This window comes from Salvia splendens, chromosome 7, assembly GCF_004379255.2.
Source record: "Salvia splendens isolate huo1 chromosome 7, SspV2, whole genome shotgun sequence".
Taxonomy (NCBI): domain Eukaryota; kingdom Viridiplantae; phylum Streptophyta; class Magnoliopsida; order Lamiales; family Lamiaceae; genus Salvia; species Salvia splendens.
The window spans coordinates 25,662,424-25,683,948 of NC_056038.1; the positions used below are offsets into that span (position 1 = coordinate 25,662,424).

Sequence of the window (21,525 nt, forward strand, 5' to 3'; positions counted from 1 at the left end):
AAAAGCCGCCTAATTGGTCAAGGAGAATTATCAGAAGAGGCAGGCAGTGCAAGGAGTAGGATAAATGAGAGAGAATTCGAAGACCCCATTATTTTAAGAGTACAAATGTCAAATCATGGAAGACATACCTAGAGAATTGGCCTCAAGCCTCCCTATATAAAGGAAAAAGGAGCCAACATTGAAGGAAGAAAGCAGCCTTTGGAGCAGCACCATTCTACACACAGTAGTTATTAGATATAGTTCTTAGCTGCCAAATCCACTCCAACTTCAGTTCTAGCTCTCGTGCTCTAGCCAGAGGGAAAATCCTTAATTCCGACCGTCTTAGTTCTGAAATCGTGTTCACCGCTCTATGGAGTGAAGATACAATCTTACATCCTGTTTGAATTGCTTAGTTTTGTTTTTTAAGCGTTTTCCGTGGTTTTGAACATCTTAGCTCAAGAATTAGTAGTATTTCGTTGTTGGTGTGAATCTTGTCTCTTGGAAGTTTTAGATTGTTTTATTTGAAGTTATGGAAGTTCACGTGGAGTTTTTTTTGTTAGATTCTGGTGGAGTTGAGCTTTATTTGTGTTTTGTTGGATGCTTTTCGCAATTGGTAGTTAGATCTTGAGATGTTAGGCTTTATTTGTGTTGATGCTTTTCGCAATTGGTAGTGTTAGAATCTCTTAGATCTAGTTTATTTGTATTTGATTTCATAGATCCATGCTGTTAGCATTTGATTTCGTAGATCCATGTAGTTAGTGTTCATCTTTTAGATTTAGTTTTGCTCTGTTCTGGAACTGCATGATTATTGGCTTGTTTCTGTTCGTTCATCGTTCTGGTAACCAGTTAGCGTAGATCCAGTAGTTCTTAGTTTAAATTTTGTTGCATTTCGTTGAAGCATGCTCTGTTTTCCAGCATCAATGGTGTCTCAATGCTCTGTTTTACTTTGTTTTTGTTTAGTTACATGAAGAAGATGAAGTAGGAGGTAGTTAATGTTCAGATCTGCAAGTCTGCTTTATGCTTTTGCTTTTACAGCTTTTCTGTCAGCCTAACCAGTTTAGGAAAATGGTCCCCACTTACTTTTCTTACTTGTCTGCCTATTTTAGGAAATTTCTAGATGAGTTGTTGTTGGTTGCAGGTGCTCCCGGTTGCTTTATTTCAGATTTGAATGTTTGTTTCATGCTTAGTCTTTCATGCATATTTCCGTGCGTAGCCTGTCTAGTTGATCTGTTAGGTAGAGTTCCTGTTTTATCCGCCAAGTCAAGTAGATTCTTAACCCACTTATTTGTGTGGCAACAGCCAAAAACCTCCCAAAATGTCCCCGAACACATGCTTTTCGCCTCCATCCTTGTGGGATTCGATCTTACTTCCCTATACTATTAATAGTATTTGTGAGTTAGGGTTTTGGAAATGCAGCCTTGGATTGCCGCGTCTGACGACACGTAGATAGGTCTAGTGAATCTGCCTGACCAGTTTGGTCTAGTCAGTATGCTTGACTAGTCTGCAATTCAATATTCTATCATTTTCAGCACGCGCTCTCTTGGCGTTTCAGTCATATATTTTCTTACAATATTTATGGATCTTAGTACATTTTAATATTTATTCATTCTTATTTTATTTATTTATTTTATATTCTAATGAAATTAAATATATTTAGGACATACTACACAACTGTAACTGGTCTTAATTGTATCAATCTCTTCAACAATTCATGAGCCCTACACTACATTTTACTTATCTCTTATGCAAGAGGACAATACCCACAACCATTTATATTTACTGAATGGCTGTCTATCATATTTACTTAATGGGCCGTAATGTTTGGATTATCAAGTGTTGTCGTCTTATAGTGGAACAAAGTATTTTCAATCACTTCAAGATGAGAGGACTAAGAAGTTTACTACCTCATTTTGCTTGACCTCCACGGTTAAATATTAAGGAAAGTGAGACTCTGAATTAGAAATAAAAGAATTAAAGCCTCGGCTTGAACGAGTCGGTGTTGACAATTTGGTGAAAGAATGAGCATTTTGTTTGCATGAGACAAGTTTATCAGCAACCACTCAATCCCAATCCAACTATCCAATTTTTTTTAATATTTAATTAATTTCTATTATCCTTCACATTATCAATATTCAACCCAACCATACATTTTTTGATGTTTTATCATTAATGACCACCCAACCACACCATTATATATTTATTTTTATCATTTTAATAATGATATTATTACTTGAAATATTACTATTGCACAATAAAATTTATAAAAAGCACAATAAATGACAAATAAAATTATAAAAATAAACAAATAAAAATACTTGAAATTATTACTAAAGAAGAAAGATTATATGAGGTGAAAAGATGACATTTTTTATACAAAACTATAGTAAATGTGGTCTATATTTATAGAGGATGAAAAATTAAGAATTTTGGTATAATTTTTATAATTTTGAATAGTATATATGAAAGATATATAACTTTTTTAAAAAATACAATGAGATTATACCATTTGACACAGTCTCATTGGCTGAATGAATAAAATGACATGGGCAACCAAGTGGTTGGAGTTGGCCTCCGTGTGACCGTGGTTAAAGAAAGAGGGAGAGCCATCAATTCTATTTTTTTTTTTAAGTGTGTAATGACATGGAGGTCGGCCTCCATCAACCGATAACTTGGTCTAAGTTGTTGTACGGTTGCCATGACTATATGGGATAATAAATCTAAGATTAAATTGTGAAATTATTTTAGTTGGAGGGGTTGACTATAACTAATTATCATATGATTATTAATCTAAGATTAAGTTATGAGATTCAATCTTAGGCCCACTCACAATAGGGGCTCCAATCGGCACCTATTGGAAGGGGAGAGCCGAGCGGCGGATGCCTTCTGGGCGTTGCCGACGCGGATTCACACCCGACCGATGCCTATTGAAAGGGTTTTGGAAGGGGTGAAGTAAAAGTGTTTTGGAAGAGGAAAGTGAAAGGGTTTTGGAATAGCTACATAGTGATTTTGTTGCATTATAAATATATAGGTATCTGGGTGTCATAAATCTACTCTCCCACGTAATTTTTCATTACATTCTTCACTTTATTTACGACAGAATTCTATCTCGGTTTTAGGTTTTGTTCTGTCCTTCCATCAAAGCTGAAATAACATAAACTCGATTTGATCAAATTTGAAATAACATAAACTCGATTTTGTGGTTGATGGTTTTTTTTCCCTTTAATCTATTAATACTATATTATTTTACTGCCATATATACACTCTCAACTCTTATTTTTATATGTTGTTAAGGCTTATTTGCATTTTTTGTATTGGATATCCAAAAAGATTTAAATCTATATTTATGAGCTAATTTTAATAAATAATTTATTTTATTTTCTATTTTTAGTGTATAATAAATGACGTGTATTGCATGGTGTGATATTAGTAAGAAAAAAGGGAAATAGATAAAAATCTTTTATTTTGAAGAATATGTATGTTACGACCTCATATCCTTGATGATAAGTGAAGTGAATTTAACTTCAAATTGCGCGAATTTATTTTTGTGAAAGTATTGGCATGGACTGAGAGGTTTTTTTTTCTGGATTTTTCGTACACAGGGGAAGGGGAAGGGGAAGGGGAAGGGGAAGAGGAGGGTTAGTGCTCAGTCACCTCACCGTCACCGTCACCGTCCCTGAAAAATTTGACAGAGAAAGGTGAATTGTTTTGCGCCGTTAAAATTTTAGATACTGAATTAGAAAGATAAAAATAATAAATAAACCGGGAAAAAAGAATTGTGGAGTACACAAACACATACGCAATTTCCATTTGTGTGGCCTCCACTAAAACTCCATTTTATCCCTCTCTTACTTGTTGATTATCTCACTATTTTCTTCACTACCTTATTTCCATCTAAATCTTCTCTAACTCTGTTTTAAATTGGAGAGTTTTCTAGGTTTTTGGAAAGGAAATTTAGTTTTTTTTGTTTGAGCAGATTATAGCTCAGTTTTATGTTTAGCTGTGGAATCAGCTTTCGTGGTTTCTGTTTTAGTGTCTAGTTTCCTCGCCGATGCTTCGGATTAAAAATGGCGTCGCCTTCTTCAATGTCAGGTATTTTCTCGATCATTCAGTTATTTTTCTGCTGGTTTCGTTCAAGGTGGTGTTATTTTACTGCGCTTAGGTATGGTTTGTTCTGTACTTTTTTGGAATTCGTTTAGTAATGAGATACTATGTGTTTGCCGCTTTAATTGGAGGTTTTGGTATAGTTTCATTTGAGTGGAAAGGGCGATGTGCGGAAATATAGTTCTTCACTTAATTTTTCAGTTTTAAGTTGATTGGTGTAGTTGAGTTTGTTGGAACTATGGATTATATGTTTGGAATTTGGTTTCTTTGAATGATCTTGTGTGGTTATTCTGCTTTTGATGATTTTTTGGGCAGTTTCTATCGAGTGTGTGAATGTATGCAAGTTGCAGAATGGGGACGTGGCCGGTCGATTTGATTGCAGCATGTTATCGTGTGCTTCTAAAGCTCCGCGGGTGCTGACTGGATTTCTTGCAAGCACTGCACACCCTCCTCAGCCGTCTGGAAGAATTGTGCGAAGAAATAGTATCCGACGTGTGAGTAAATTTTGAGGTTGTTCCTATAATGTTATTTTCTGTGATATTCATGATTACATATATGCAATGCTAGGATGCATTAAATTAGGCGAACATCACAAAAGTGTACCGGGGGATTTAAAGTACCTAACAGTTTTTATCACATGTCAATTTTGGGGTAGATTATAATTATCGGAACTAGGGATCAATAATTATGTGTTCCATTAAAGAATTATAACAATTAAAATATAACGTTCTCTTCTTTCATAGATACTTTATTTTATACTTTCCTCCCATAGAGAGGAATGAACTATCATCAGTTGCTAATGGACATCTACTCGTTATTCTTTTGCCAGAGATGTGAAGTTCATAATTGGGGAGAATATTGCTTTTATGAGACCTCTGGTCTTGTGAAAGCAAGTACCGGACATTCTATTTGCAACAAATGGAAGTTATATTGTTCTCCATCTTCTTATTCTTCTTCAGAACATTGCGAGGTTTCTCCGGACAGCTTATGGGAGGTAACTGGAATAAAATAGTTTTTGTCTTTAAGCTAATTATTGTAATTTGAAGAATTCATTTATTAGTAGAGCAGGTGATATTCAACTTTATTGATCATAATAAATATACGACGCAGAGATACTATAGATGGAAATATGGCTTGCAGTTTATATTATCTGCAAGTACAACTTCTATAAACGCTTCTCTGGCAGAACTTTTCTTCTTCTTTTGGGAGTTGGTAGTGGGTGGCTTACTGGGATTGATCTTTGGTCTCTCAACCTTATAAAGGTGGAGAATGCCACTTAGCTACAATGTTGTTGTTGGAGCATGACAACATAATGTATAACAGTATAATCGAGAAATTATTCTAAAATCTATAATGAGCTAAATCGCCATAGATTATTAACAAAACATGGAGCAGTAGGAAGAAAAAGATGAGCTTTCATTGTCTCCCCATTATGACCTCTTACAGATGTTTAGGCTTGGAGGATTTGTTGAATGTAAATGAAGTCGTATAGCTAAGCATTCTAAGTTTACTCACAATATGGAGTTCTGATTATTTTCAGGATCTTAAACCTAGCATCTCATATCTATCCCCAAAGGAATTGGATTTAGTTCACAAGGCCCTGAATGTAAGTTTCCATCAAATATTCTCAAGTTATTTTTGTTCTCCATAGGCCTGCATTCCGTTTGATTTTATTTCAATATACCCCTTGACTTATCTGCGGGCCTTTTCTTTTCCCTGGCCCTCTTTTTTGTATTTATCTTGTTTTATAGTTAGCTTTTGAGGCACATGATGGTCAAAGAAGGCGCAGCGGGGAGCCCTTTATTATACATCCGGTTGCAGTTGCTCAAATTCTTGGTGAACTAGTGAGTCGTGTTAAATATTTTATTCTTAGTCTTGTTGATTTAATGATTTAAATATTTTTTGGGGTTATTTCAGATTTTAAGAGTTTCTCTGAGTGGAATATATCTCTGACTTGCAATTGTTATTCCAGGAACTGGACTGGGAGTCTATTGCTGCTGGTCTTTTACATGATACAGTGGAAGACACAGTTGTCGTTACTTTTGAAAGTATAGAGAAAGAATTCGGTGCAACTGTTCGCCACATTGTTGAAGGGGAAACAAAGGTAGCTATGTGCAATATGATTTTATCATTCTTTACTTTCCTTTCAGAAAGAGTCTTTGCCAATTATGTCACTTTATTATGGCAGGGGACAAAAAAGTAATGTGAATTTGTCTAACTAAGTTCTGTTTTATATTGGCAGCAATTATCAAGCATTTCTTACTTGTGAGTTATTGATGTTCCAGGTATCTAAACTTGGGAAACTCAAGTCAAAGAATGAGAACCTTCCTGTTCAAGATGTGAAAGCAGATGACCTCCGTCAGATGTTTCTGGCCATGACTGAAGAGGTAAATTATGGATTTATGAGAACATGTATAGTGATTATATTCATTATCGCATTTTTTGATCAAAGTAGTGGTGTATCAGGTCCGTGTTATAATTGTCAAATTGGCTGACAGATTGCACAACATGCGGACTCTTGCACACATGCCTCCACATAAGCAGGTTTGTATGGTTCAGTTATGTTTCAGCCAAATTGCATTTGATCTAATTTTTTGATATCGAGTATTATCTGCAGTCGAGTATTGCTATGGAAACACTGCAGGTTTTTGCTCCTCTGGCAAAACTGCTTGGAATTTACCAGATAAAGGTAAGTAATGTGCCCCTCTTTTGGCTATATAGCATCATCATACATGTTCAATGTATTTTTGTGTATACATTCATGTATGTAATTTTATGTTCGATAACAAATTAAAATTCCCATTTGCTATTTCAACCATAATTGAGTAGGTTGACTGGTTGACTTCTAATTTTTTTTTAATATTTGAATTTAATATGGCCGATATAATTTAATTTGCTTGATCATTATTCCAGTTAAGTATGTATTTTGGTGATTACTGAGTTTTCTATTGCTAAGATGTCTGCTCCCGGAAGGTCAACCTTTTATTCATGAACCTATCAATTTGCACTTTAATACTTGAAGGTCGAAAAAAGTAAAGCTTGTTCATAAAAGTGCCCAAGTGCATGCAAGGACTTTATTTTCACATATTTATTTTTAGGAGTCCGTTCTTATTTAAGCATCCAATGTTTTGCACCAGCGGGACTCTGTATAAGATGCACAAGTACTTGATTGTTGCCCGATAATTTACACCATTTTTGTTTGAATGTTTATAGTAGCATAGGCATGATTGAGTGATTTGACAATAAGTCATTATTGGAGCAAAAGTGAATGCAGTTATATTTCATCACTCGATAACCATTCAGAACGATTGTTCTTGCTACATCGTCGACCTTCTCCCTCTTGTTTGATTCTGTTATTACTTCTCTCCATCCTTTGATCCAATTCCTCAATACTAGTAATTCTTTGCTTTTTATGCATAACTTGTCATTGTTGTGGAAAGTTCTGTTTCTGTGTTGATCACACGTAATTCTCTCCACGGTTTTTTGTCTGGATTTTTTTACTTATTTTCGGTTTCCTTCTTACAGTCCGAACTTGAAAATCTGGCATTTATGTACACAAACCCTGAAGATAATCCAAAGGTCAAAAGAAGAGTTGCCGAACTTTATAGAGAACATGAAAAACATCTCAAAGAGGTGCTTATACTGTGATTCGGCTGGGACTTTTTTAGCTCATAAGTTTGTCATTTAGCACAAGCTCGCTATGCTGTGCTGCAACGATCTCTTTTGCACTGATCCAACAATGTTTTGTACTAATATGCCTTTTTCAGAATTAGTTTGTTACCTACTCATGATTTTTCCTCATTCCATTAGGCAAACCAAATTTTGATGAAAAGGATTGAAGATGATCAATTCTTGGACCTTCTGACTGTGAAAACTGAGGTTCGGCCTGTGTGCAAGGAACCCTACAGGTAATATATAGATTTTTTTGTGTTCATATTGGATTCAACACTTGGCTATATAGTTAGTAACTACTTCTCATATTTCTGTATAATAAATGTTCAAAATAGTCAGTCCCATCTATTATATGAAATCTGGGCAGTTACAAATTACTTTTTGATCCTACCAATTAAAAGGAAATTAATGTGGCAGTTGAGATGTCTTACTTTGTCCTAAATTCTCTCTGATATGCAGCATTTATAAAGCCGTTCTAAAATCTAAAAGCTCAATAAACGAATTTAATCAGATCGCTCAGGTATATGGTTTTGAATTTATCACCTTCTAATTTGTAATGCACTACTGTTTCTTACATGTAAGTTTCTTGAACTCCAGCTTCGAATTATTATAAAACCAAAGCCATGCGTAGGAATTGGGCCCTTGTGTAATGCACAGCAGGTGAGGTTATTTAGATTCTTCTTTCTATGACTCTGTTGAATTAATATTCTTCTATCTATATTGAATTAACTTTTTTTTACTGACTTCATATATGCTACAGATATGCTACCATGTGCTTGGACTCGTCCATGGGATTTGGTCACCCATCCCTCGAGCTGTATGAAATATCAAACTGCTACTAAAGAACTTAGTGTTTAGTTATATTTCAGATGGATATGTCCTTAATCTCTCCTTTTATAACAGATGAAGGATTATATTGCCACTCCGAAGCCTAATGGCTATCAGAGTCTTCACACTACCGTGATTCCCTTTCTTTATGAAAGCATGTTCAGGCTGGAAGTTCAGGTTTGACTAAATGTGCTGTTGATATATTTGTCATCACTTTCCTCATGCTCTCTCTTGAAGCACAAAGCTTTATACAAAATTTATACATGCCAATGACTAGCATTGTATATGTATCTGCTGATATTTGTTAATATTGATCTTAATTTTGGTTGGCAGATTAGGACAGAAGAGATGGATTTGATTGCTGAAAGAGGCATTGCTGCACATTACAGTGGCAAAGTTTTTGTGAATGGATTGGTTGGACACGCTATGCCGAGTGGTAGAACGTCCAAAGGGAAAGCAGTCTGCCTTAACAATGCTAATATTGCTCTGAGGGTATAGTACATTACTTTTAGTTTCTCACATGTCAATCCATAAAGGAATTTCCCGGTTAGCATCTTTGATTAAGTCACTAATTATATGAACAATTGATTTTTATTTTCCTCATAGATAAGCTGGCTAAATGCAATCAGGGAGTGGCAGGAGGAATTTGTTGGAAATATGAGCTCTAGGGAGTTTGTTGACACGGTCACTAGGGATCTTCTCGGCAGTCGTGTCTTTGTATTTACACCCAGGGGAGAGGCAAGAATATTATAATTTGCGTCTGCTGTAATATACTCTATTATTAGTGCTTATAAAGTTTTCTGTCAACAGATTAAGAATCTGCCTAAAGGGGCAACAGTGATTGATTATGCGTATATGATCCACACTGAAATTGGAAACAAAATGGTTGCTGCAAAGGTATTTTTTGTATTGCTGATTCTGTGCTGCATGGAAATTTCACTTATCAATTTGAGACTCCTCTTTAGTCCCTCTCACTGTCAGAAGTTCTCTATTTCCAGGTTAATGGCAATCTTGTCTCCCCGACACATATGCTTGTGAATGCTGAAGTAGTGGAGATCATAACTTATAATGTCAGTTCATTTGTTCACACTTCTATCTATATCTGCCTATACTTCCCCTATTCAATGTCACCGCATGATATCATGCACATCATTTCAATGCATATTATTTGTCTCGTTAAGTTGTGTGTTGTGCCTGTCCCTAGCAGCCGCTTTTCATTCTCATTCTGGAACCACCTTATATTATTGCATTATCCACAATGGGAATATAGGATATAGTACGAGCTCTATCTTGCATATTCATTGGAGTTTCATTTCAGGGGCTCTCAAATAAATCTGTCTTTCAGAGACACAAGCAGTGGCTTCAATATGCAAAAACACGAAGTGCTCGACATAAGATAATGAAAGTAGGTTACTTTTGGAGCTACTCTTATTTTTAATTATAATGTTCTGCCTGATTATATATCCCCTATAGCAGTTTCTGAGGGAACAAGCTGCACTATCAGCAACTGAAATAACTGCTGATTCTGTGGAGGAATTTATTGCTGAATCTCAAGAGGAAAGCAAAGAGGAACCAGTAGTAAATTACTCTGAGGGGGCTAAACATACGTGGCAGAAATTATTGAGGAATGTCATGCAAATAGCATATTCAAAAGCAAGCAGTGAAGATATATTCCAATTTGACAAGGGGAAGATTCAAGTTCCAACTGTTAATGGGAAGCACAACAAGAATATGCAGCATGTGAGTTTGAAGGCCGAAGGGGAGGTGCTATCTCAAGGAAATGGTGTTGCTAAGATGATTCTTGCCAATATTCCTTTGTACAGAGAAGTGTTACTGGGACTAGAGGTATGGCAAGCTAGCAAGATTATGTCTTGGCACAACCTCGAGGGTAACTCTATCCAGTGGCTGTCCATAGTGTGCATAGACCGTAAAGGTAATTTCAATGGTTGGTTATGCCACTAGTCTTTTCTCGTTAACCACCTCTGTCTGCAATAATGATTTTCTGAATAGCTTTCATGCACTCACCGCTAAACAAATTAAGCGATTGTTCTTATTTGTTTTGCTCGAATTCTGATGTACTCAGGGATGATGGCAGATGTCACATCAGCACTTGCAGCTGCAGGAATTACTTTATGTTCATGTGCTGTGAGTTTAGATTTAACAATAACTCGTCCAACTCCTTAACTATTTCCTATCGTTTACAAAATCCGTCTCTTCTGACATGTTATATATGATGTTATACACAATTGGCAGGCTGAAATTGATCGAAGGAAGGGAATGGGTGTCATGTTGTTTCAGGTCGAAGCCAGCATGGATGATTTGGTACGCATCCCAAAATCTATATAACCCCCTCACTTGATCCTAAACTAACACTTGCATATTTTTCCTCGTCCCAGACCAATACTTGCTCGAAGGTGGATCTAATCCTTGGTGTTTTGGGGTGGTCAACCGGTTGCAGCTGGCTGAGCTCATCGGAGAATTGCCAGATCCTAGAGTGTTAAATATAGTTCACTCAGCTGACACTGATAAAAATGAGTTTTGCCGGGTGGATTTGGGATTATTCAGCTTCTAGTTGTGGAATTCTTTTGAAAGCCAAGGGTATAATGGTAGGGAAATCTGTATATAGAAAGAAGAGAGTTAGTATAGTAGTGAAAATACAGTAGGGATCGGTCGATGAGATGAGCAGAGTGTGAAATGAATGTTTTTGGTGCTTGTATGTATGCGCGGGATTCCTCGATCCATTTATAATGTTTCAATCTCGTATTTTATTTAATCATGATGCTTGCACAGTTGCACCAACCTCACCAAGACAGTTGAGGCAGTGAAGTTCAAACGAGCTTTCTGCTTCTTGCTGTTGACAAGATCAAATAATATCTGTCTTAAAAACAAGCTGATGTGAGTTGCAGGTCTTACTTTTTTATGACTTCATATCGCCTAACTTACGTCCCTGCAACTCAACATCTTTCTCAATGCTATATATATTCAAGTCAGTCTCATTTATTAAACCTAGGGATGTCAATTTAGCCCGAACTCGATGATGGGCTAGCCCGAATAGACCGGTAAATTTACAGGGTTAGGACCGAAAATCTATAAATCGATAGGAAATCAGGCTAATCAGGCTAGCCCGATCAGTCTGCCGGGCTAGGCGGGTCAGCCCATCGGGCTATGCATAAAAACCCTAAAAATTAAATGTGTGAGTTTTAAATTTTAATGATCTTCTGACTCTTCCACTTTCGGTTGATGACTCTTCTACTTCCAATTGATTAGTATTTAAATCACCGTTTCTATATTGTTTCACTTTCACACATTATTCAGTATTTACTATTCCCTTCCACTCTTCACCGTCGAATTCCAATTGATTAGTATTTAAATCACCGTTTCTATATTGTTTCACTTTCACACATTATTCAGTATTTACTATTCCCTTCCACTCTTCACCGTCGAATTCACAATTTGGTGGCTCAATTTGTTACTCTTTAGCAGGTGCTTTCTCTCTCTTCCCCTCTCTTTCTCTATTTGTTATGCGTGTAGGTCAGTAGGTGTATCATTCAACATATGTACCAGTGTATGGATTGTTTAAAATTAAAAAATTACTTTTTGTGCTATGTTGTCAACATCGTGTGTGTAATATGTCACTAAGAATAAGATGTACTATCAATTTATTTGCATAATATAATGTGTATATGGATAATGGATGTATCTGTAATCTGTGTATGTAACATAATGTATTTGGTTTTTAGTTACTGCAAATGAGAATCATGAGATGGCTTATATAGTATATACATTATGATTTATTGATTTATGTGTATATGTATATAATATGGGAGTATTTTAGATTTTTTAGCTATCGCCTACTGGAGAACAAAATTAATATGGGAATCATGAGACGGCTTATATATATTATTTGCTTAGGCATTATTTCAGTTTTATGCTATTTAGACATAAAAGGAATTTAAATAGTCAATAACTAACCTTTTTTTGTTAATATATGTCAGTAGTTACTTTATTACTAACATATGTTACTGACTGCATCTTTATGATATTTTGGACATTTTAGTTAATGTATAGTTATTAATTACGTTATAGTTTTGTGCTAAATATATGTGGTGAATTGATTCTATATTATTACTTGATTAGTGATTAATTTAAGCTAATTATATTTTTATGTTGCATATTTATAATTGCTAAGGATGGAAGATTCTTCTCCAACAATTAATACGGAGATTCAAATAGTTCCAACTCCAAGAAGAGACAAAAAACTTTTGAAGTTTGGAATAACTTTACGGTTGAAGAACCCGACAAAAATGGAAAAAAATGTCAAGTGCAATCACTGTCTTCTAAGATGGAAATATGAAGGTACGAAAAATGGAACATCCACTTTTAGTCGTCATATGTTGGTTTGTAAGAAGAAAGCGAATTTCGATGATTTGAGTGCTATGTTTCTTAATCACGATGGGAAGTTCAGGGTTAAGGATAATGTAATAGATCCAAAAACATGTCGGGATTGGATGATTAAGGTATCAGTTACACATAATCTTCCCTTGAAGTGGGTTGAATATAGTGCAATGAGAGGTTTTTTTTGAAGTATTTGAACCCGAACATAACATTTATCTCTAGAAACACTCATGCCTCGGATGTGATGAAAATGTATGAATATGAAAAGGAAAAAAAATTAAAGATAAGATTGAATAGTGTTCCTGGAATGTTGTGCTTGACTAGTGATCTTTGGACTGCTTGTACTAATTCATGATACATTTGTTTGACTGCACATTTTGTGGATGAAGAATGTAAACTAAATAGCAAAATACTTGCATTTTGTTCTATGCCTCCTCCACATTCTGCACCTGGATTAGCTCAAAAAATTTCTGATATCTTGATGGATTGGAAGATAGATAGGAAAATCTTTCCTTTGACTTTGGATAATGCTGCGGCTAATAATGCCATGGTGAAATTATTGAAAACACGACTTCAGTTGCAAAACTCATTATTGTGCAGTGGAGAATATTTTCATGTGAGATGTTGTGCACATACTTTGAATCTTATTGTACAAGAAGGGTTGAAAGTAGCTAGTGATGCTTTAGATAAAGTTAGAGCGAGTATCAAATATGTTAAAGCATCAGAAGCTAGAATGATCAAGTTTAAGGAATGTGCAAGAAAAGTTGATATTGAATTTACTACTTCATTGTGTTTGGATGCGCCTACACGTTGGAATTCCACATATTTGATGCTTGCTAGTGGAATTAAATATCAACGGACTTTCTCTATGCTTGAATGTGATGATTTAACTTATAAGCATTGTCCGACAGAAGACGAGTGGGAAAGAGGAAAAGTGATGTGTGAATTCTTGGAGCCATTTTATGATATTACTACTTTAATTTCTGGTTCATCCTATCCTACTTCCAACTTGTACTTTATGGAAGTGTGGAATATTGCACGTTTGTTGGAGAAGAATTCTAGAAGTCATGATGAAGTGGTAAAGTCTATGTGTCTTAAGATGCAATCAAAGTTTGAGAAATATTGGGAAGAGTATAGTGATTTTCTTTCCATGGGGGCCGTGTTTGATCCAAGAATGAAGCTGAAACTTGTGGAGTATTGTTACTCAACACTTGATCCTCTTTCAAGTGATGACAAAGTCAATAGGTTGAAGACGAAATTGTATATTCTATACTATGAGTACAAGAAAAAAGGTGATGATGCATCTTTGTCTAAAGTTTCTCAACCTAGTGGAAATTGTAATTCTAAAGTTGGAGAATCTAAATTCATGGAAGGAGTAAGAAGACAAGAAGTGGGAAAATTGAAAATGAATCCTAATGTGTTTGCTGTAAGTATTTTTTTTATAAATATTTGTTTAATTTATATTTATATTAATTTCATTTAGTATCATTTACATTTTGATAATATTGTTATAGGCATATAGGAGTTACAGAGGTGCAACTTCGGAAGCAAAGTCAGCATTGGATGTATATTTGGAAGACATGATGATGGATGAAAATGCTAAACTTGATTTGCTTAAGTATTGGAAGGATCATTCATCCAATTGCGCAGAACTTGCTAGGATGGCGTGTGATGTGCTTATTATTTCTATAACAACGGTAGCATCTGAATCTCCCTTTAGCGTTGGAGCACATATCCTAAACAAATATAGAAATAGACTTCTTTCTGAAAAAGTCCAAGCTCTTATTGCACGCATAATTGGTTGCATGGATATTCTAATGGTAAGATTTTACTTTTGTTATAAAATTAAAAAAATAAAACTATATTTTATTTTAATATTGTAATTCTTTCAGTAGAAGATGAAGATTCCGAAGATGAGGAGGAGGAAGCACATGATCAAGGCAAAGCATAAAAATTATCGACTTGGAAGAATGAAATTCAGATACTTAAGTTTTAGACTTATTTGTGAATTATGGACTCTTTAAGAGTTTGTAGTTGAACAATTTATCTTTAATTTTATGTTATGTAATCTTGGAGTTTTATCATAAATATTTTGGATTTTAAATGTTACTTTTTTCATATAAACTGACTTCGTATCTTATTTCTATATATATATATATATAATATATATAATAATTGATTATAAAATATAGATATAGAATTCTTAAAATTTAAATTAGTGTTATAGTTAATTATTTGCTTTAAATTTAATTAGCCCGTTGGGCTAGCCCGAAACCCGAAGGTTTAGGGTTAGGGCTGAAAATTTAGAACCCGATAAAATCTGAGCTCAATAAGCCCGCATCCGATAAACCCTAAACCCGAATAGGGCTGGCCAGATTGACATCCCTAATTAAACCATCAAGTCATAAATTGACGCAAAATCTCCAATTTCTTTTTGAGGAAAATCACGATCTTGACAAGTGGAAGGAGAGTTTATAAATGCGGTAGTATTTTTGTTTAGCACAAAAATAAGATTGCAAGTGGGCAACGTTGAGTGTAAATATAATTTTCTCTCTTGTTTTATTTTTTCTTTCACTTTAAATGCAGAAAATGAAATGTCGCCATTAAGGTAGAAGGGGAGGAAGTATATGCAAAGCATTTAACGAATAAGTAAAGACTAATACCATAAAATTACTTCTTCACCTAATGGGTTAAAGTGAGTATAGAATTTACCGAATAAAAAAAACTGTTCGACTCAAAACATGCTTATTAGTCTAGCCCATGGCATATCAAAACGATCATGGGACATGATAAAATTTTAAATTCAATAATATTAATTGCTTAACTCACTGGTTTGTAGGCTAACCAAATCCTTCTCAGCCATAGTTTTAGTTAGGGATGTCAATGCAGCCCGCAACCCGTGGGCTGACCCGAATAACCCGCCAAATTTATAGGGTTAGGGTTGAAAATTTCTAGCCCGATAAAATTACAACCCGATTAGCCCGCACCCGATTAACCCGTAACCCGTTAGGGTCAGACCCGAAAACCCGATGGGCTGGCCCGAAAACCCGATAAAATTTCTACTGTTCTATTTGGTTGACTCCGAATTGGACAATTTCATTGATTATTTTTATAATATAGATAACTAAAAAAATAACATTCAATTTTATATTAAACATATAAATTATATATTAAAATTTTATTAATATAATAATAAATAAATAAATTAGAAACTTCTTATTCATTAATAAATATTTAAATTTATAAACATGTTTTAAAACATGCTTTAAAATATTTAAATTTATGTTTTATTTTACACAAATCTCAAATATTAGTATTTGATCATGTTTGTGTTTGAGTTTAAGTATAAATCTCAAACTTATCATAACTAAATATTTATATTTTATAAATATAACTAATTTTCGTCATTATTTATTGGATTAATCGCATGTTAATTTTATCGGTAGCAACCCGATTAACCCGCTGGGCCAGCCCGAAACCCGAGCGTTTAGGGTTAGGGTTGAACTTTTATAACCCGAAAAAATCTCAACCCGATTAGCCCGCACCCGATTGGCCCGCAACCCGAGTAGGGTTGGCCCGAAACCCGGTGGGCCGGCCCGATTGACATCCCTAGTTTTAGTTATTGTTTCAGCGCCTTGCAATAGTCGGTTAATTGGCTTGTCGGTTCGATTATTATTCACTGAATACCTAAGCCTGGTAGTATATGTGAATAAACACGTTAACTATTTCGATAGTCATCATGATGTGATAATTGCACGTATATAAAAAAAATAATAAAATCTACTCTTTCCGTCCCACAATAAGAGTCTACATTTAACTCAGCACGAGTTTGAAGAAATGTAAAGAAAAGTGAGTTGAAACAGTTAGTGGAGTAAAAGTCCCAGTTTTATTTCTTAGTTTCATAATGAATGTGAGTGAAATGAGTCAGTGGAATTTAAGACTTACTTACCATTTATAGTAAAAGTAAAAGTGGATTCTTATTATAGGAAGGACTAAAATGACAAAAATGGACTCTTATTGTGTGACAGAGGTAGCATGTATTTTTGTGTATTGACAAAAAAATCTAGAGCTTTTGATAAGCATATTGCAAAACAAAATAATCTTTTAGTGTTTTATCTTTTGCGCTTCTCTTTTGTGTACTAGCTTGAAGTTAAAAAGTTGGGTAGTACTCCCTCGGTCTCATTCAAGATGGTCAGCTTTCATTTTTTGTTTTTCTCAATCAAGATGGCCATTTTCCAATTTTGGAAATAACCTCCCCTCTCCTCTCTCCTCATTAAAATATCCAACTACATTTTCCCTCTCTATTTTATTTCACCTAACAGCACTTCCTAAATTTTCGTGCCACTAAAAAATATGGTCATCTTGAGTGGGACGGAGGGAGTACTATCTTTCTCATAAAAATAGAGAATTTGAGGATAATACAATGTGAAATTGATAAAGTAAGACAGAGAAAAAAAAGTGATTAAAGTAATGTTGTTGATAGTAGGGGTGGGTCGGTACGGTATACCGTACCGAAAACTGCGGTTTGACAAAATATCATACCGATACCATACCGAATTTCAAATTTTCCGTATACCGAAAATTCGGTATGGTTAATTTTTTATACCATTACCTTATCGTTATTGCGGTATACCGCACTTTTACGGTATACCGAAGTACGGTACGGTCTACCGTAATACCGTTTTGAAAAAAAAAATTATACACAAAATATTTAAAAGTATGATTTTCAGAGATTTTTTTATTTTTAATACTATTATATATATAAGTATATTAAATACTCCCTCTGTCCCACAAAAATATGCACTCTTTCATTTTTAGTCCGTCCCACAAGAATATGCACTTTCCTATTTTAGAAACTCACTTATCTCTAATGAGGTGGGACCCATTCCCCACTAACAATTCTTTAATTACTTTTTCTCTCTATCTCTCTTTTACTTTACCAATTTTGCATTAAAACTCGTGCCGAACCCAAATTGCATATTCTTTGGGGACGAAGGTAGTATAATATAATATTTATATAATATTTCAACATGTACTGATTTTTCGGTATGCACCAAAGGTTCGGTATACTGCAGTATACCAAATCTATGGTATACCACGATTTAGGAAAAATGATTCTGTTACCGTACCGAAAGATTTCGATACGGTATTATATCGTACCAAATTTGCTATATACCGAAAAATCAGTATTTTCGATATTTTTTCGATACGATAAGTGCAGTATTTCGGTATTTTTCCTCACTCCTAGTTGATAGGTGGCTCATATTATCAATAGTGCTTTGTTATGAAAAAGTTTTCAAAAATAGATACAGACTAATTATATGGGATAGACGAAATATAATTAAAAAGTGTTTTTTTGTACGGAAAATACAAAATTTCCCCATAAATCATGATTATGTTATTACAGAAATGTAGATCGAGAAGGCCCAATTAATATAGGCCCAAACTTTATTTATAAACTCCCTCTAATTTCACAAATAAAAGCCCAATTATATTGTATAACCCTAATCCATCGCGTTATAAAATTGTATTTCTCCTCTCACCAATTTTCCTCCTTTTGCGAGATAGAGAAATGGTGTCGCTAAAGCTGCAGAAGCGGCTATCCGCCAGCGTCCTCAAGTGCGGCAAGGGCAAGGTCTGGCTCGACCCTAATGAAGTTAACGAAATCTCCATGGCTAATTCTCGTACGCTCTCGAACCTTTTCTGCTGGTGGTTGTGGTTCTCTGAGATCTGCGCAATTTGTTTCTATTAGCGCTATGTCTAGCTGCGAAATACTTATTTTGAAAATTAGGATGTTAATATTGATGGCTGTGAGGGGTTTCATATGTTTCGGATTGTTCTAGATGGAAATGCGCTTTTTGTTGTTGGTTCATCGTTTAATTGATAAATCTCATTGAGCTTGTTTAATTGACTTTTCATTGTTCAGAGCAGTGGATAATTTCGGATTGCAGATAATTGGTTTAAATTTCTTAGTAGTTTTAGCTTTTTGATGTGTCGGTCAGTTATGCTTCGTATTTTACCTAGAGTCGATTGTTATTTATCAGTGTGTTTCTGGATGAAATTGGGAAACGCTTCAGCTTGTTCAAATCAGGAACACAAACTAGTGAAAGCTCTACTGCCGTGCCAAGAATTTTTTTGAGTCTGACCTAATTTTTGTTGTCATATTATGACTAAAAATCAGCTAAATCTCTTTGAATGAAAAAAACACCCTTTTATTCATTACTCTAACACTATTAGTTTATCGTCTGTTTTTTGGTTCTACTCAATATTAATCTTTTAATTTCCTAGCATTTGTAATGAGTTTCTACCGGTGATTATTTCATCGCTTGGTTTCATAGTTGATGTTCTTCCTTTTTGTTGTAGGACAAAACATTAGGAAACTGGTCAGGGATGGTTTCATTATCAGGAAGCCCACCAAGATTCATTCACGATCACGGGCTCGTAGGATGAAAGAGGCCAAGAGGAAGGGTCGACACTCTGGTTATGGTACAGTCATTCACTTCTTCTCTAGCTTTAATGTATGTTTGGATCAATCTGAAATTAATTAGTGGCTGGTTGTTCGTTAGTCAAATCAAAAGTCTAAAGATTCCCGTTCCATTTTCTTTTTGAGACTCTATCTAAGATGAATTTCATAGAATGGATTCATTTGGTTTAACCCACTTCACATTACTGTTTACTTTTGTAAGTTTATAATTATTTTTGAATTTCTGAATGAATACAGGTAAAAGAAAGGGTACCAGGGAGGCAAGGCTGCCCACAAAAATTCTTTGGATGAGGAGAATGAGAGTGCTAAGACGGTTGCTGAGGAAATATAGGGTGGCTAAGAAGATTGACAAGCATATGTACCATGACATGTACATGAGAGTGAAGGGTAATGTTTTCAAGAACAAGCGTGTTCTCATGGAGAGCATCCACAAGTCTAAGGCTGAGAAGGCTAGGGAGAAGACGCTGTCTGACCAGTTCGAGGCTAAGAGAGCTAAGAACAAAGCTAGCAGGGAAAGGAAGTTTGCAAGAAGAGAAGAACGACTAGCGCAGGTAATGTTGGTTGAATTCTTTTCCTCGACTCACTAACTCTCATGTATTAGAACATGCACGTATATTATAAAGAAACATTCTACACTGGATTTTCTTATTGTTTCTTATATGAATTCAGGGACCGGGAGAGAAAGTAGCACCACCACCAGCTGCGGCCACTCCTGTCCCTACATCTCAGTAAGTGACTGACATGTATATTCGCCATTTCAATTGGTTTATTACCACAAAATCTAGTTTGACTAACAGCCTTCAAAATTATCTGCGATGCAGAGGTACTAAGAAGGCTAAGAAGTGAGATCTGAGATGACCGCTCTTGTGCTCGTGGTAGCGTTCTACGCTCTCTCGATGGTTTTGTTAGTATCACAACTAGCATCTTAAATCGTTTTCTCGTCATCACATAACTATGCTTTACAATGCAAGGATTATTGATACACAACTTATGTTTTGGTTGACCAAGTGTGCTCTCATGTTTTCCGTTTACAGTTAATTCTCTGGAAAGATTGCTTTATTTTCTTTGACATCGTGTTCTTTATCAATAGCAATCATCCACCACAAGCACAAGCACAAGCACATAACACAAGGCTAGTTTTGCATAAATTGGAGTTGTTTGTTATAATACGACTTCTTGGTCTTCTTTTGTGAATGCTGATTTTATATTTATTGGAATTTTTTAGATCTGAAAATTATATTCCTCACATGAATACTGCTAGAGATTTTTTTCTTGCAAAAAAAAAAAGATTCGATGGCAACCACCAGAGCTGGTCTTCCGATCCGCTTCACATGCTTATTCTGAATGTGTTGGCGATTAAAAATTTAGTGGTATCTGGTATGGATATATTTCCATGTTATGTATCCAACTAATTACAATATATCTGGACACTAATTTTTATTTTGAGCTATGATATGAGCAAAATCAGCGTTGCTTAATAAGGAAACTTTTTTTTTTCTTAACGTGCTGGCGAGTAAAAATTTAGTTGTATGGATTTATTTTCACGTGATGTATCCAACTAATTACAATATATTCGGACCATTGATTAGCTTTGCTTCCAATCTCATTTTTCACTAACCAATACTTCAATCAGTCTCTTTTATAAATAGTGTTAACCCTCTATGTGATGCATAACCCAATTTATTTCCATCACTATTTTCATATTGTTATTTAATTAGTTAAAATAAGAATGTCATTACATAGGATAGTATATAAGTATTAATTTATGAGAAAACTATGGATAAAATTGGATAAGTTTGAAACCAAACCAATACGGACACATATGTTGATTAAAAAAGAACTCTACTACAAATAGAGCAATCGTAATTTAACAACAGACATTTCTATACCGAAACATCATCTAATATATACGTCTATCAAAAAAAATAAATTACTAATACATATAGATAGAGACATTGGAGAAAAAAATCTTACATTTCCGAATATGAACAATGCATCAATTACTTTTAAGTATTTGAGACTTATAAATTGTAACTGACAAAAATTAATTTATTCATTATTTTCAA

The 21,525-nt window shown here is 34.8% G+C and overlaps 3 protein-coding genes across 5 annotated transcripts; all 3 read left to right on the forward strand.

Annotated features, from left to right (window-relative positions):
- The first annotated feature begins 3,765 nt into the window (after positions 1 to 3,765).
- LOC121741338 (putative GTP diphosphokinase RSH1, chloroplastic) lies at positions 3,766 to 11,353 on the forward strand. 3 transcript variants are annotated; one of them, XM_042134062.1, is made up of 24 exons: positions 3,766 to 4,068; positions 4,396 to 4,574; positions 4,910 to 5,074; positions 5,621 to 5,686; positions 5,832 to 5,924; positions 6,053 to 6,184; positions 6,366 to 6,467; positions 6,547 to 6,624; positions 6,698 to 6,769; positions 7,606 to 7,713; positions 7,891 to 7,988; positions 8,212 to 8,272; positions 8,350 to 8,412; positions 8,513 to 8,569; positions 8,656 to 8,757; positions 8,914 to 9,072; positions 9,187 to 9,318; positions 9,391 to 9,477; positions 9,579 to 9,650; positions 9,899 to 9,985; positions 10,114 to 10,513; positions 10,664 to 10,725; positions 10,834 to 10,902; positions 10,977 to 11,353. In XM_042134062.1, exons 1-24 carry the CDS (start codon positions 4,044 to 4,046, stop codon positions 11,079 to 11,081), a joined length of 2,574 nt encoding a protein of 857 aa, XP_041989996.1. In that variant the 5' UTR covers positions 3,766 to 4,043; the 3' UTR covers positions 11,082 to 11,353. The 3 variants fall into 3 exon arrangements, with proteins under 3 accessions (XP_041989996.1, XP_041989994.1, XP_041989995.1); XM_042134060.1 differs by having other exon boundaries at positions 3,767 to 4,068; positions 10,054 to 10,513; XM_042134061.1 differs by having other exon boundaries at positions 3,767 to 4,068; positions 10,057 to 10,513.
- A 2,049-nt stretch (positions 11,354 to 13,402) lies between these two features.
- LOC121810625 (zinc finger BED domain-containing protein RICESLEEPER 2-like) lies at positions 13,403 to 14,926 on the forward strand. The gene is made up of 3 exons (XM_042211384.1): positions 13,403 to 14,401; positions 14,490 to 14,643; positions 14,868 to 14,926. The coding sequence occupies exons 1-3, from the start codon at positions 13,403 to 13,405 to the stop codon at positions 14,924 to 14,926; spliced, it is 1,212 nt and encodes a 403-aa protein (XP_042067318.1).
- Positions 14,927 to 18,503: 3,577 nt separating this feature from the next.
- On the forward strand, positions 18,504 to 20,528 carry LOC121742592 (60S ribosomal protein L19-1-like). The gene is made up of 5 exons (XM_042135783.1): positions 18,504 to 18,659; positions 19,339 to 19,461; positions 19,697 to 20,010; positions 20,129 to 20,187; positions 20,281 to 20,528. The coding sequence occupies exons 1-5, from the start codon at positions 18,548 to 18,550 to the stop codon at positions 20,303 to 20,305; spliced, it is 633 nt and encodes a 210-aa protein (XP_041991717.1). The 5' UTR covers positions 18,504 to 18,547; the 3' UTR covers positions 20,306 to 20,528.
- Positions 20,529 to 21,525: the final 997 nt, after the last annotated feature.

Coding starts and splice junctions, on each gene's coding strand:
- LOC121810625 (XM_042211384.1), top strand. CDS start 13,403: ATGCCTCCTCCACATTCTGCACCTGGATTAGCTCAAAAAATTTCTGAT. Junction 14,402..14,489: donor TGAATCCTAATGTGTTTGCT/GTAAGTATTTTT, acceptor ATATTGTTATAG/GCATATAGGAGTTACAGAGG. Junction 14,644..14,867: donor AGAACTTGCTAGGATGGCGT/GTGATGTGCTTA, acceptor TAATTCTTTCAG/TAGAAGATGAAGATTCCGAA.
- LOC121741338 (XM_042134060.1), top strand. CDS start 4,044: ATGGCGTCGCCTTCTTCAATGTCAG. Junction 5,687..5,831: donor TAGTTCACAAGGCCCTGAAT/GTAAGTTTCCAT, acceptor CTTGTTTTATAG/TTAGCTTTTGAGGCACATGA. Junction 6,625..6,697: donor ACATGCCTCCACATAAGCAG/GTTTGTATGGTT, acceptor TATTATCTGCAG/TCGAGTATTGCTATGGAAAC.
- LOC121742592 (XM_042135783.1), top strand. CDS start 18,548: ATGGTGTCGCTAAAGCTGCAGAAGCGGCTATCCGCCAGCGTCCTCAAG. Junction 18,660..19,338: donor AATCTCCATGGCTAATTCTC/GTACGCTCTCGA, acceptor TTTTTGTTGTAG/GACAAAACATTAGGAAACTG. Junction 19,462..19,696: donor GGGTCGACACTCTGGTTATG/GTACAGTCATTC, acceptor GAATGAATACAG/GTAAAAGAAAGGGTACCAGG.